Source organism: Polypterus senegalus, unplaced genomic scaffold, assembly GCF_016835505.1.
Source record: "Polypterus senegalus isolate Bchr_013 unplaced genomic scaffold, ASM1683550v1 scaffold_4632, whole genome shotgun sequence".
NCBI classification, from domain to species: domain Eukaryota; kingdom Metazoa; phylum Chordata; class Cladistia; order Polypteriformes; family Polypteridae; genus Polypterus; species Polypterus senegalus.
Genome location: NW_024379053.1, coordinates 9,549 through 24,138, shown reverse-complemented (window position 1 = coordinate 24,138; position 14,590 = coordinate 9,549). Strand labels below are relative to the sequence as shown.

The following is a 14,590-nucleotide window of genomic DNA, read 5'->3' as shown; positions in this document are numbered from 1 at the left end:
AAACAGAATAGAAGTATAAAGTGTAATGTGCAGGTTGGTGTGTGATGGACAAGTCAAACACAGTGGTGTGAGGTCGATAGAATGAGGTGGACCGCGGTTATAAACTCCAGTCCTTTATTTAGGAGTCTAATGGCCTTGGGAAAGAAAGAGTTCTTTAGCCTGGAAGTCCTGCATTTCATACTCTGATACCTCCTGCCTGAGGTTAGAAGTGTGAACAGTTTGTGTTGGGGGTGAGTCGAGGCAGATCTCCTGCGGACTCTGTTATAGATACTCTACAGAGAGGGCAGTGGGGTCCTGGTGATCTTCTCATCAGTCTTTCCCTCTCTCTGCAGGCATCTGCGGTCCATAGCAGTAGTGGTGCCGTACCACACAGTGATGCAGCTGGTCAAGATGCTCTCAACAATGCAGCTGTAAAAGATGCCGAGGATCTTAGTCGACATACTAAACTTCCTCCTCTTCCTCATAAAGTCCAGCTGCTGTTGAGCCCTCTTGGCCAGCACTGTGGTGTTCAAGTGAAGTCCTCACTGAGGTAGACACTATGGCCATGTGACGCAATTCCCAGAGGATTATCCTTATTGAGGACTTGAGTGGCTGGACCAGGCCAAGGGTTCGCTCACGTAACACCTGGTTGCGACAGATAGGTCATTTCTGGAGGGTGGGACTGGACCGCATGTCTGCCTGGGGGGTTGCCAACTGGGATCCCGTGCTGTTTTGTCATTTGGTGGGTGCGGTAACATGCTGTACCAGTGCATGCTCCCCATCCCGACTTGATTGTCTTACCCCTCAAAAAACCCCGAAAGTCATCAAATTCTTAAGCCACATTTGCTTTTTCGGTTTCGATCAAACCAGCTCCGCGGTCCCTTCATTTCACAAGCTTGTCTGTTTTCTCCTCCTCTGTCCCGGTCTTAAGATGAAAAGAATCACAGCACTTGAGTGTTTTACTGGTTGTCAGATGGAGGGTGGGAATAATTATAAACTTACATTAGATTAGATTCGACCAGATTAGATTAGTGAAAGGAAATCTCTCTGTGGTGCGTCAACGGTATTGTTTCACTAATATCGGGCGGTTTTGTCATTCTATAGGTGAGTTCATGCTTGGACAGACTGGCTAATTTTACCACATAATAAAGTGGCCACCAACCACAGACATGACGGCGATCCATTGAAGCACTACAAACGAATGAGGCTGGCTTAGCGGGATCGCGCGTTTAGCACTCACGAGGAGTGCAATGCTGAATCGATTTGTTTGTTCTCGCCAATCGATTTCCACTGTGAGTGACAGTTGTACGTTACTGTGCTGAGTGTACACTTGCTGGCCTAATTCTTTGGTTAGAAAGAACCGCACCTACACCAGAGAGTAGATAACACCCTTCACCAGCTTGCTTCAGGTACTTTGATAGATTTGTATACATGTGTGGTATCTAAACAGAAATAAATGAATACAATAAGTGCATAAATACCGATGGAATACATATATGAACATAACTAATTAAATGTCAAAGTTACATAGTAATCAGCAAGAGCAATGTAAAACATATCTCAACTCTACGTATTGTTTAATCAAACCAGTAGGTAGCACTATTAACCAGAATTAAAGGTACAGCGTGATGCCCAAGACGGCATTCGTTTAGAAAAAAATACCTTTACGTTTAATACTGAAAAAATCAACATATTTTAACGTCTTGTAGCGTAGTAATATACAACTCATCTCTCCTGAAAGGTCAACAGTGCACAGACTTAACAATATGTTCATTCGCAAATAGCAAACATAGCCATAATAGCGCTTTTGTATACTTGCACTGAATATCAACATAAGTTGCAACAATAGCTAAGATATTAAGTTACAGTGAACACTGCAAAAAAATAAATAAATAATTAAATTAAAAAAACTTTGCTGTTAACTTTTGTAACTGTGTGTTGTGCGTTACTGACAAACAAGCAGGTAGAGACTGTGAGCGCGTTACAATTCAGAAACAAAACGCCGTGCATAGTCTTGTGGGCGTGTCTTGACTCGGTTCAGCAAATATCAGGGAATTTTGTACACCCTTCTTTCTGTAGGACTTCTTTATTGCTTCGTGAAACTACTCATGTAGTCATGACTGTAAAAATACATCGCCAAGTAGAAGTGTAACTGACTGGAAGGTTGAGATATGTGCTATAAAATGTAGTGGAATAAAAGTAAAAAGTTTCTGCAGATAAATCTTGTAAATAAAATTACAGAAAAAAAAAAAAAACAGAAACAATTGTAATTCTACTTCGTTACTTTCCATCACTGCTGCCCGCTTGCCTTGAAGTGACCACTCAAATCATCATCCTTCTATATAAAAGCGGTCGGTTTGTCCTTCTGTCCCTTGAGTGCTACGCAGGCGCGGAGTTTCACACACGCCCGTCCATTTTGCAATGCACGATGAAATTTGTAGTTTCGTTTTTCCAGGTAAAGATGATTTTCTACTCCAGACTGTGCGATATCTTCTTCTTCTTCTTTCTTACTATAGCGGTCGGGATTGTCCTTCTGTCCCGTGAGTGGAAAGCGTAGCGGTATTCTGCTTATCACAGGCTTACTACTTGCAGCTTGCGGTACGAAGCGACATGATGTGAGCAGAGTTCTGGTGCTCCCATCGTTCCCTTGCTTTTGTGCGCTGGAAAAATACACTAAATTATGTCTCTGGAAATAATTAATGTTGATGGAGTACAAATGCCACACCGCGTAGTAAATATCAGGGGTTCAAAAGGGCGACCTCAATATAGAAAAAGAGTTTAAATTTCATCACAAAAATAACAGAAACTACGAGTATTAAAGTAATACTGCTCAAATGCAATACTGTATACCAAATTAATGAGTTTGTATAAAATATCAGATTGATCTACATATTGAATTGCCTTAAGAAGTGGTCAACTTAAAAGTCGGTCGCCTTAAAAGACGGGTCAGCCTAGTATAAAAAAAATCATGACCAGTGTCAGCCTCTTACACAAAATATTTGACGAACAAAAGCTTATTGCAAAGCAGCTCTACGCTCGGTTTATTATAGCTCCATTTTAATAAATGTTTGAAGACTTTTTAAAAGTAATTTTATTCATTTATTTATCTTAATATGGGCTACATTTTGTTTTATTCCAGGACTCATCTCATGCTATACGCACTGCAAAGTCGTTGATTGACAATTGACAAATGTTTTCGTTATTAACCCATCAGTGGAAATAAATACACTTGTGAAAAGTTACATAAGGTAAACACTACATAGAAATTAAATAACCGAATACGACAAAGCCCTTAAAAGCGGCTAAATTCGGACACGGACTGGTTCGTGGACAAACGCAAAGGAAAGAACTGGCACACGCATCAGTGAAAAAACTTTCATTTTTGAAACGATGAGCCCCCTGTTCTACTTTCCGATGACATCGCGATGCCCTTGTGTGTGAGAAACAAAAGTGGGGCGAATCAACGAAGAGAAGTCCGCACTGCACCAGGGGTGGGAATTAAAGGATACAGAGAGGGCTTGAATACCATCTAAAGTAAAATATGTCTAAAAAAATCCCCTTCATTCCCCACAGCTAAAGAAAAAATAAATAAAATAAATAACAACTGGATTTACGGCACGGTGACTGCATACGTTAACGAAAGAAAAAAAAATGCCCGTTATTAGGATTCGCCGTTGTCGGGAAACTCATCTCCAAATACTAGAACATGCGTGCTAAACAATGAAATGAAATAAAATGTTAAAATGGAATGCTAAAAAATGAAGAGAGAAAGATGAAAGTGGGAAATAGATGTTAAAAAAGTTGAACCACGAGAAAGTATGTGAAAGATAATATTTTTTTATGGAGGTTTTTTTTCTTCTACATCATTTCCGGAAGGAATTTCAATTAAAACAATACGGCTGAACTAACTTCTAGTCATTTAGTTTCCAAAATTCAAAAACGTTGTGAATTAAAAAAAACATTCAGGAAGACCCTCTTTCTTCTGATTTATTAATCAGTACTTAATTAACGGGTCATTCCAAAACCTTACAAAGCCCTAGACATACTCGTACCTATAGCTGTCACGTTTCTCCTTTTTTTTTTCTTAGTTGAGATTTCCTGATTTCCCTCACTAAATTAAAAGATCGCACTGCTGAGCGGTCACTTACACGCGGTCTTCTACTGGACATATCAGTCCGATGCCGTGACGTGCTGATTGCTCATTAAAGCCGCACGAGCAGAAGGAGTGCCTCAGACTTCCCGCGCTTTCTCACTAACGAGTCACTTGCGCGCCGCCGCCGCTGATGATTTAAACCTGCGCTCTCTTGTTCGTGTGGTGTTTCTGTTTGGCGAATTCACAGCATGGCACGTTTGGATTGTTGGTGCTTTTTCTGGCTGGTCGTTTGCCTGATGGGGGTGCAGTTTGTTTATGCGGCGTCAGGAGACTTGACCAAAAAATGCGATGGTGACCAGACGATGATGCTGTCATTTGCCGGGTCTCCGACCGTTTTTCTTCAAAGTGAGTGTGGCGTGTCCTCGGTACTTGGACTTGTCAGCGCCTTCGTATTCCAGTAAAGCTAGTAAACTATCTTTTTCAGAGACGAGTGTTGGACTGGTAAAGGTGACCAACAATCTCCCAGGAGTTGTCATCCGTGAAAAGTCTGGCCGCACCACACTAACTGTGCCCTTTTCTTCAACGTACGGTTATGCGTCTGAGAAGGTGAGTAGTGCCGACGTTTCAGCCGTTGTTTGCTGTTTTTAAATTAAGCTGTATGTCATTTGTGGTCTGAGCCTCTCCTGTTCACTTTAGGGCTCCCAGTACGTCGTAACCATTGCCGTTGGATCTCGAACAAATGTGAAACCTTCACATGCCCTAAGCCAGGTATGCTTCTGTTCAGGGTTGGAACATGGAGTCTTTTAATATATATAAAAAAGTGTGGGTTTATTTTTTTTAAAAGGTCGTCGAGTTCTTAAGCTTCCGTCTGATAGATGTGCCGTTGTGGACAGCGAGAAGCTCCCTTGTGGAGGGTCTTCATCCATCACTCAAGCAGACTGTGAAGCCAGCAACTGTTGCTATGATTCAAGCAGCAGCACCAGTCCATGCTATTATGCCAATGATGGTGAGTGGTTTTGGGTGAGTGAGCAAAGGTGGCAGCTACTGGATATTCATGCTTGTTTGCTTTGTCCAGTGACTGTGCAGTGCACCCTGGATGGCCAGTTTGTGGTGGTGGTGTCTGAGAAAGTGACCCTTCCTTCCCTGGATCTTGGGTCAATCCAGTTGGTGGACAGCAGTTCCCCCAGCTGCAGCCCTGTGACCAGCCTGTCCAGCTTTGTCCTGTACCAGTTTCCAGTCAGTGCCTGTGGCAGCACAGTTCAGGTGAGACTCCATCTTGGTGATGTGCAGCAACAAGCACTCTGTCAACCATAGGAAGCCAGAGAGCTGAGTAATCAGATCTCTGTATTAGACCTGATGGATTGTGGTGGATCTAATATTAGTCCTCATTCTGTAGTTATTCTGCCCTAGTAAAGGGGATGAGGTTTGTTCTAAAGTTGTTGGACCATACAGACCTTAGAAATGTCTTACTGAGGAGCTAGAAATGGAAACCCCCTGCAATGACTTCATAGAAGGCAGTAATTCTAATGTCCCTGTTTCAGCTTTCTGGTGGCAATGTGACTTACCAGAACACCATGTCTGCTGCCATCACTGTGAGGAGTGGTCCAGAGGGCTCCATCACCAGGGACAGTGTCTACAAGTAAGGCTTCTGAACCTGCTTCCTCTGACCCTAAATGTGCTCTACCTGCTGTGATGTGGTGTTTCTCTCCTCAGGTTATTCTTCCAGTGCACCTACTCGGGAAGCCAGGATGTGCAAGTGGAGGCTGAGGTGTATACTGTGGTGCCACCTCTTCCAGTAGTAGAGCAAGGGCCGTTTGACCTGGAATTGGTCATTGCAACAGGTACTGTTGGGTGGGGTCTATGATCATTTTATTTCCATACCTTTCACAGAATGGTTTGAAGGTACAATAAAGCCTGGTAGTTTTTGTAGTTCCGAGAATCCTGTGGTTAGGGTGTGATATTTCCAGTAATTTCTGCTCTTTTCCATGGTCAGATTCCTCCTATGGCTCCTACTATGTGGATGCGGACTACCCAGTGACCAAAACTCTGAGGGATCCTGTGGCTGTGGAAGTGCACATCGTGAACAGGACTGACCCTAACCTTGTGCTGACTCTAGGGGACTGCTGGGTCACTCCAGGACCTTCTGCTTCCAGCCAGCCCCAGTGGAGCCTTCTGGTGAATGGGTAGGTGACCACCTTGTGGGAGGGTGAGGTGAAGAGGGTGGCTGGTCCATGCTAACTGGAGGTCTGTTTGTCCCAGGTGCCCATACGCAGGGGACAACTATTTGACTAGCTTGGTGACAGTGGACAGCACATCTGGAGTAGCCTACCCAAGTCATTACAAGAGATTTGTGTTTGAGATGTTTGCTTTTGTGGATCCTGTAGCTCGGCAAGCCTTGGCTGAAAAGGTGGGTGTTTTTGTGGCAAAGGTTAATCCTGCCTTGTTGTTTCTGTGGTCTTGCTTGAAATACTCTGGTTGGTTTCAGTTTGGAGATGGGTGTATGGATCCACACCAGTGAGGTCCGTAGTTTTCTGCTGTGTGGTTTCACGATTTGTGTCCCTGGCTTTTCTCTGTAGATCTTCATCTACTGTGTTGCTGCTGCCTGCTATCCCTCTGCCACAGACCCCTGTACTCAGAGCTGCCCTGTAAGAAGTAAGTAGCCCGTGGCAGTTTTTGGCTGTGGTGTCTGTTTTGTAGGACATGGTGTCGCTGTTACTACAGTAATTCAGTGCCTTGTCATTGATGCTTTGCACACTGGTATGGAGACTGCTTGTCTCCTAGACATGGGGTGTGAAATCTGGTTGACTGCTTGGTAAAGGGGCTCGGTGTGTGAAGCTAAACTTTTTTTTTTCTCCCAGGATCTGGCAGAGCTGCAGAAAAGGTGGAACAAATTGCTTCATCCAGGAAGAATGTGCTCATTCACAGTGGTCCTGTGGTTTTTGAGGCTGACGGTATGCAAACCTCCAGACTGGAGCAGAAAGGTAACCATCTTGATCCTTCTAGAGTAGTCCAGAGTTCTGCTTGAGGTCTTCATCCTTTACTGTATGGCTTGGAGAGTAAATGTCCTTTGTCTTCCTCCCACAGCCTCTCTTCCCACTGGATACCTGGTGCTGGGAGCTGTAGCTGCCATGTTGATGCTGATCCTGGTTTTAGCTATAGTTGCTTTGAGAAGGTTGAACAAGCAGAAAGTAAATCTGAATTTTTAAATAAAAGGCTCTTCATGAATGGTTGGAATCTTGTGCAATTTTTAAATGGAGTGACACCTGTGGGTCTTGTCTAAAGCTCTAGCTGTCGATTTTTTTTGTTTTATGAAATGGGTGGTGACCTACACTTCAGCCGTAAACCCACCCTTGAACTCTTTTGTTGCATTTATTGCAGGCCTCCTTTACTTATCACATCCCATCTTTGCCAAGTCTACTCAAGGAGTGCTTTTAATGGATTGTTGGACGACCAGGGAACTGTCTGCTTGTACAGGACTGCTTTCTGTTTAACTCTGGGATGTGTCTGAGCTATCCTCTATACCCTGAGCAGCTCATGGTATCGCATGGAGGCTTTGAGCTGACATTCATCTACTTTTTCTGGGATCCTTTGTTTCTAAAATGGGCAACTTTCATTTTCATATTGGTGATGTTGCTTGTTGGCTAACCAAATACACCAGTATGGCTGCTTTAAAGGTTGGCATGGCTTGATTGGCTCAATGATCAGGGTCTGGCCCGTTGTGCCTCATGTCACTAGGCACGATCATCCCATCCTGTGGGTTTCTTAGTGCTATGGTGCAAAAGTACCTGTAATTGATTTAAAGTCGTGCCGTCTGCTACATGTGGTACATTCCTGCTCATTGCATATAACCAACAAGTGAACTTTGGGTGTGTGGTTTTTAAGCACACCATCTCTCCATCTTTGCTCTGTCGCCAACATCTGCCAATTCATCCTTCGGGATGGTGTTGGAGTGACTACCTGTCCTTCCATGACTATGTTGAAACATTTCCTTATTCTTGATTCACTCTGTAGCATATCAGTAAGGTGAGATCGTAGCTGACTGTGTGCTGTCCAACATCTGGTCCAAGCTGTGCTCTTGTCACATCTGGAATACTGCAACTCTCTGCTGCTGAGTGCAAATGAAATGGCATTTAGTGTTGTGCCCTCCTCAGTTGGTTGGTGTCACACCTCTTTGTTATATTTTGTATTCTATCAGCATTGAATGCCTTTTTAAATTCTTGATTTGCCTACAGCAGTCAATGGGTAATAGACAGAGTCCCAAAAACGGGCTTACACTCTTTGAAGAATTGTAAGGCCAGGTATATACTGCATCTTCCAGCGGACGCTCCTGCTAAACAAGTGTTACAATGTTTTATACAGGGTGGGCTATTTATATGGATACACCTTTAATAAAATGGGAATGGTTGGTGATATTAACTTCCTGTTTGTGGCACATTAGTATGTGAGGGGGGGAACTTCAAGATGGGTGGTGACCATGGTGGCCATTTTGATGTTGGCCATTTTGGATACACCTTTTGTTTTAAATAGGAAGAGGGTCATGTGACACATCAAACTTATTGGGAATTTCACAAGAAAAACAATGGTGTGCTTGGTTTTAACCTAACTTTTATTGCTTCATGAGTCATTTACAAGTTTCTCTGTGTACAGCCATTGTCGTGTCACAGAGGTTAACACATGAGGAGCGGATAGAAATTGTGTTGATGTCTGGTGAGCACAGTAACCGGGTCATTGCAGCAGATTTCAATGCAAGACACCCTACGAGACCACCCATCTCCCATGCTACAGTTAGTTTCATGAAACTGATTCAGTGTTGGATTTGCCAGAATGTGGACGCATGAAAACTCTCACTAATGAAGCAACATCCGTGGCTGTCCTAGCTTCGTTCAGCAAGAGCCCACAGCGTAGCACTCGCCACATGTCACTGGAGAGTGGCATTAGTCGAACATCCCTTCGGCAGATATTAGCTACTCACAAATAGCACCCTTACAAACTGCAGCATCTCAACAAGGATGACTCAGATCGGCGCACTGAATTTGCAGAATGGGCAAAACATAAAGTGGAATAGGACCTTCAGTTTACGCAGAAGATTTTGTTCAGTGATGAGGCAAACTTTTATTTGAATAACATTCGGGGTCATTTTTGCTAAATCGCTTGTAATTCGACCTCTCCAAATTAGAATCATTGCTGTTATTGAACTATCTGGAGTATAAACACATGTTTGGTCTCTTTGTAAAGGTAACATTCTCTAGTTTCACCCTTAGTAGTCAGAATCACTGTAGGTGTGACTGATCAAAAGTTATGCACATTAGAACTCACAAAAAAAACGAATTTTTGTGTTCTCGCCTAAGTTTTTTTATGAAAATAAAGGAAAATAAAGCTGCAGTAGGTAGGTGAGGACAGAAACACACAATGTACCAACAGAATAACTTGTTGACTACTCACATTTCAAATTTGAAAAGAATACCAGTAAAAATGACATTTTTACACCAGTTTTTATGTGGGCATGCCCAGGGGTTTTAGAGGACCATTATCCACATTTTGGAACGTATGTTAAAAGTGTAATAACTTTTGAATGCTTCAACCCACAGATATCAATGAGGGCTCTACTGACAGCTTACACCTAAAGGAATCTATATCTACATACAGTGTCACTCTATTAGTTATAAAAATAATAAAAACAATAAAAAAATACACATTTCTATGTAAAAATAGTCAATACAAGTTATGAGCCAAAATATATTTATATTTTTTATTTTTTACTTTTTTTTTATAAAATGCACACAAACTATATATATTTCTTTTACAAACTTACAACACAGCTCAGCGTTTTTCCATGTGCCACTTGATGGCAGCAATCACTAGCAAGCAGAAAGCACAAGGGCGTGGCACGCTTCGCTCTCCGCCATTACATGTCCCCTGTGCGGTTGAATACTTTCGCAACGCTACATGCATCTATTATTTAATCAAGCGTTTATTTACGTTTAAACTTCTACTTTTATTCATATTTAAACTGCGAAAAAACTTGGCGAAATCACAATAAACAACCACGCACCAACTCTGCAGACTGGCACAAATGCCACCTTCACGAAGTTGCGATTGTTTTTTTTTACAAGTTAAGCATAGCAAGTCACATATCAAAATGCTCGTCTGCTCATTGGCTGTAAGTTTTGCGTGTCAGTCACAGTGTCCAATCAAACTGGTAGATTCTACCAGAGTTTGAAGCAGACGTCATCATCTAAAGCTTTCTGTGACACTGGTTGGCTATACGAGGTGCCAGTCAACCCCAGACCCATCGTAAATGGCCAACTTACGTGTCTTTCGAAAGCTAACACTTCCGTGTTTCATGCGGTAGCATGGTTATCGCCGACAGAAACAAATTACGTCTAATATGAGCAATATAAGTGAAAAAAAATTACTTAGGTGGTCTCAAGTTATGAAGCATTTTCTGGAGTTTTTGTCCCTTTGAGAATATATCGTGTTTTGGACCTAAATCGTTTTACTGGATTATATTCGCTGGAGCCTTACGGACACAATGGGATCAATACTGCTCGGAAATATTGATGTTTGACTTGCTGGGGGTCTTCAAAGGTAGGCACAGTCCACTCTTAAAAGTATGTACTTCTCTGTAAAAAAGGCTTTAGTGTCAGTGCTGTGGTTGTTGTGTGTCAAAATGGTTTATATCATCGGAAAGACGAGACTTTGAAGTTTCATTTGATGGGTAGGGTGTCGAGATGCATGGCAGATGGGCATGCACGATGGGCATGCACACATTACTGTAACGTTTTTGAACCGCTGTTTGTCCCGGGACCGGGACGTGTGCGCGTTAAGAGGTTAACAAACAAAACCACCGTTATTGGTCTGACACTAACCCACATTGGATAGATCCCTCCAAGACTGTTGGAACAAAAAAATTGATGGTGTGGTATATGGGGTTTAATGAGTGGGGCCATTCTTCATCAATGGAAACCTCAAGGCCACTGGATATGTGAAATTGCTACATGATGATGTGTTTCCCTCTTTATGCACTGAAGCTGGCACGTTCCCTGAGTTTTTCCAGCAAGATGGTGCACCTCCACATTATGGGTGTCGGGTCCGAGCATTCCTAGATGAACAGTTTCCTGGAAAGTGGTTTGGTTGTCGTGGGCCAGTTGAATGGCCCCCAAGGTCTCCCGATCTGACACCCTTCGACTTATCTTTGGGGTCATCTGAAGGCAATTGTCTATGCTGTGAAGATACGAGATGTGCAGCACCTGAAACTATGGATACTGGAAGCCTGTGCTAGCATTTCTCCTGCGGTGTCGCTATCAGTGTGTGAAGAGTGGGAGAAGAGGATTGCATTGACAATCCAGCACATTGAACACATTTTATAAGTGGTCAGAAACTTGTAAATCACTCATGAAAGAATAAAGTTACGTTAAAACCAAGCACACCATTGTTTTTCTTGTGAAATTCCCAATAAGTTTGTGTCACATGACCCTCTTCCTATCGAAAAAACAAAAGTTGGATCCAAAATGGCCGACTTCAAAATGATCACCACCCATCTTGAAAAGTTTCCCCCATCACATATACTAATGTGCCACAAACAGGAAGTTAATATCACCACCCATTCACATTTTATTAAGGTGTATCCATATAAATTTCCCACCCATTACTTGCACCCTTACAAATTTATTGGAATCCTCCAGGTGGCGGTGTGAGATCATCTTGGTGATGACAGGTTCGGCTCCTCTGTTGTGAATTGCCTGGAACACCCGTTAAATTCCGGTGACCCCTTACTGCAATATCTCTGAAAAGGATGATTAAATCCAGGGATGTGCCAATTCCAGCTAGAACAGAGGACGAGGCAGAAACCAACCCTGGACGGGCATGGGCTCATCGTAAGGTGAATACAAGCGCAAACAAATACACAGCGGCATCATTTTAGTGTCAGCAAATCTGCATTTCTTTGGAAGGAAACCGGAGCCCACTGTGCAAACCCAGCAGGAAAAACATGGAAACTGCAGGCAGGGAATAAGAGCGACGTGACTACCTCTGGAAAAGAAATGCTAACGCTCTAACACCGTGTCACCCCCATGTGTGTAATTAACAGTTTGTTTAAACAATTAACGCTTCGTAAAATGTATAATTTTATCATGAAAGTGAAATCATCTATAAATGTAAGGATTCTAAATACAGAAAGTTGGAATATCAATGTACTCGTTATGGCGATCTATTGCTGTTTACCTAGGTCAGGAGAAAGCCCCAGAAAAAAGAGACGGCATAAAATGATATAGATATATAGAGAGAGTTTGTATCGTGACATTACGAGCGGGAATATGCGACGCTTGAATATAAAAGCACCACGAATACATTTGTATGTCGGCATTTGCTTCACCAAATCGAACCGTTCATCAAACATCGAAGCACGCACATCGATCCTACTAGGATCCGCTTAGCGGTTTTCTGTCACATGTAGATTGTAAACGGACTCTGACGTCACATTCCGACTTTTATCACAGTGCGCCCCCACTCTACTTATTGCTGGTACTGCAACTTATACACGAGTCACATTAATTTCTGAGGACCTGCTCAGAGGACGAGTCAAATGAACGCTGGGCACGTGTGGCAGTGATGATGCGTGGGCGTACGAGTTTTGAGCGTGAAGTATAAACGAGCTCAAAGTGTAATGTTCAGTAAGATCCACTTGTGTTTTCCAAGTCCAATTCAGTACAAATGTAGCATTGCTTTGACCGATCGCAATCTCCCTGTTAATGCTACTTGTCAAGTGTGTTTGACCGAGCAAAAAATTAACGGGGAAAACCAAAGATAGGGGTCCCTCTTGGAGTTTCAGGCGAGTAGTCCATGCATATTACAGAGGAAAATGGTATGCACTGGGACAGGTTATAATGAGCAGGCTTATCGTCTTTATTGTTTCCACCCTTTGTTTTCATAAGCCGCTAATGCAGAATGAGGTCATGAGGATCCTGGAGTTGCCCCAGTTAACATCGGGCACAAGGCAGCTGTGTGCAAATCTGTCCATGTAACATCTAGATTACTATGACATCTTGCACACAGGGAAGACTGTAGCTGTTTGGGCTCACGTCCCATTGCTGCAACCACTTTGTGACCTCCAACAAGTGGTTTACCTGGCTGAGCTCCAATTGGATAATTCACTGTGTGGCACTAAAATTGGCATCGCTAGCTTTTGCACTTGTTGGGCGCTTTGTAGTGGTGGGGAAAATTAAGTCTCGAGAAGCTTTGAGGCTTTCTTTCTATTCGTGTCGAAAAAGCTTTGAAACTTCAGCTCCAGGGTGAACGGCGACATCTGGTGGTTAACTGAGGTCAAGGCAAGAAATCAAAAGCACAAGAGATGCGGCGCTCGCTGTTTCAATCTCGCGTTACTAGTAAAAGGTCTGAAGAGACAGAGTTCATCTTATTCCGCTAAGGGCCTTGTCCATAAATAACTTTTGAACGCAGTTTTCCGTTGTTAGTCGTCATCTGTCACCAAAGCTCTCCAAATCTGTAAAACTCAACATTGTTGAATGAGAATGACGCATTTTATATAAATAGGCTACCTGCTCATTTAGCGCCAAACCAACGAAGTGCGCTGTGAAGCACTGAGGACGTTTGAAGCTTCAAACGTCGCAGGTCACGTGATAGCGGTGTTTGGACACTGACTCTACTCACTACGCTTCAGATTGACTGGCAAAAGCTTCGACACTTAGGCTTAATTGTCCCGCTCTCTAGCGCTTTGTCATACCCTTATTATTGTTGGGGGGTTGGGTGGGCAAAAGCAATTCAAATAAGCACTCGTTATAACTGAGGTGTGCAGAAGGACATCTCAGAATGCACAACACGTTGCACCTTGAAGTAGGTGGGCTACAGCAGCAGGAGACAACAGCGGGTGCCACTCCAGTCAGCTCAGGATGGGCCACTGAGGCTACAATTCACACATGGTGCTCACCAAAACTGGACAACAGATTACTGGAAAAATGTCGCCTGGTCTGATGAGTCTCGATTTCCGCTGTGGCATTCTGATGGTCCTGGTCAACAACATGAAAGCAGCAATCTATCCTGCGTTGTATCAACGGTTCAGACTGGTGATGGTGTGGTGGGATATTTTCTTGGCACTCTTTAGGCCCCTTAGTATCAATGGGACATCATTTAAATGACACAACCTACCTGAGTGTTGTTGCTGACCATGTCCATCCCTTTATGACCACCATCTTCTGATGGCTATCTCCATGTGCCATCTCACAAAGCTCAAATCATCTCAGACTGGTTTTTTGAATGTGAGAAGGAGTTCACGTGACTCAAGTGGCCTCCACATTCACCAGATCTCAGTCCAGTAGACCACCTTTGGGGTGTGTTGGAACGGGTGATTCGCATCATGGATGTGCAGTCAACTAATCCACAGTATTAAGTGATGTCAATATGGAGGACATTCCACAATGAAAGTTTGCAGCACCTTTTTGAATCCACACCCTGAAGAGTCACGACAGTTTTGAAGGCAAAAAGGTGGTCCAACCAGCTACTAGA

The 14,590-nt window shown here is 43.2% G+C and overlaps 1 protein-coding gene and 1 long non-coding RNA gene across 2 annotated transcripts; both read left to right on the top strand.

The window, feature by feature from the left end:
* Positions 1-4,284: 4,284 nt before the first annotated feature.
* Positions 4,285-4,678, top strand: LOC120519785. The gene is made up of 2 exons (XR_005631661.1): positions 4,285-4,477; positions 4,557-4,678. It is a non-coding gene; the product is annotated as an uncharacterized LOC120519785 (long non-coding RNA).
* Positions 4,679-4,814: 136 nt separating this feature from the next.
* On the top strand, positions 4,815-7,297 carry LOC120519784 (zona pellucida sperm-binding protein 4-like). Its single transcript, XM_039742599.1, has 10 exons — positions 4,815-4,840; positions 4,917-5,078; positions 5,148-5,335; positions 5,614-5,711; positions 5,786-5,913; positions 6,066-6,255; positions 6,332-6,479; positions 6,649-6,724; positions 6,931-7,053; positions 7,157-7,297. Exons 4-10 carry the CDS (start codon positions 5,647-5,649, stop codon positions 7,276-7,278), a joined length of 852 nt encoding a protein of 283 aa, XP_039598533.1. The 5' UTR covers positions 4,815-4,840; positions 4,917-5,078; positions 5,148-5,335; positions 5,614-5,646; the 3' UTR covers positions 7,279-7,297.
* The last annotated feature ends 7,293 nt before the right edge of the window (positions 7,298-14,590 follow it).

What these genes read in the sequence shown, in the direction of transcription:
- LOC120519784 (XM_039742599.1), top strand. Translation starts at nt 5,647, where the DNA reads ATGTCTGCTGCCATCACTGTGAGGAGTGGTCCAGAGGGCTCCATCACC. An exon ending in TGGAGCCTTCTGGTGAATGG is followed by an intron (nt 6,256 to 6,331) that starts GTAGGTGACCAC and finishes TGTTTGTCCCAG; the next exon opens with GTGCCCATACGCAGGGGACA. An exon ending in CTCCAGACTGGAGCAGAAAG is followed by an intron (nt 7,054 to 7,156) that starts GTAACCATCTTG and finishes TTCCTCCCACAG; the next exon opens with CCTCTCTTCCCACTGGATAC.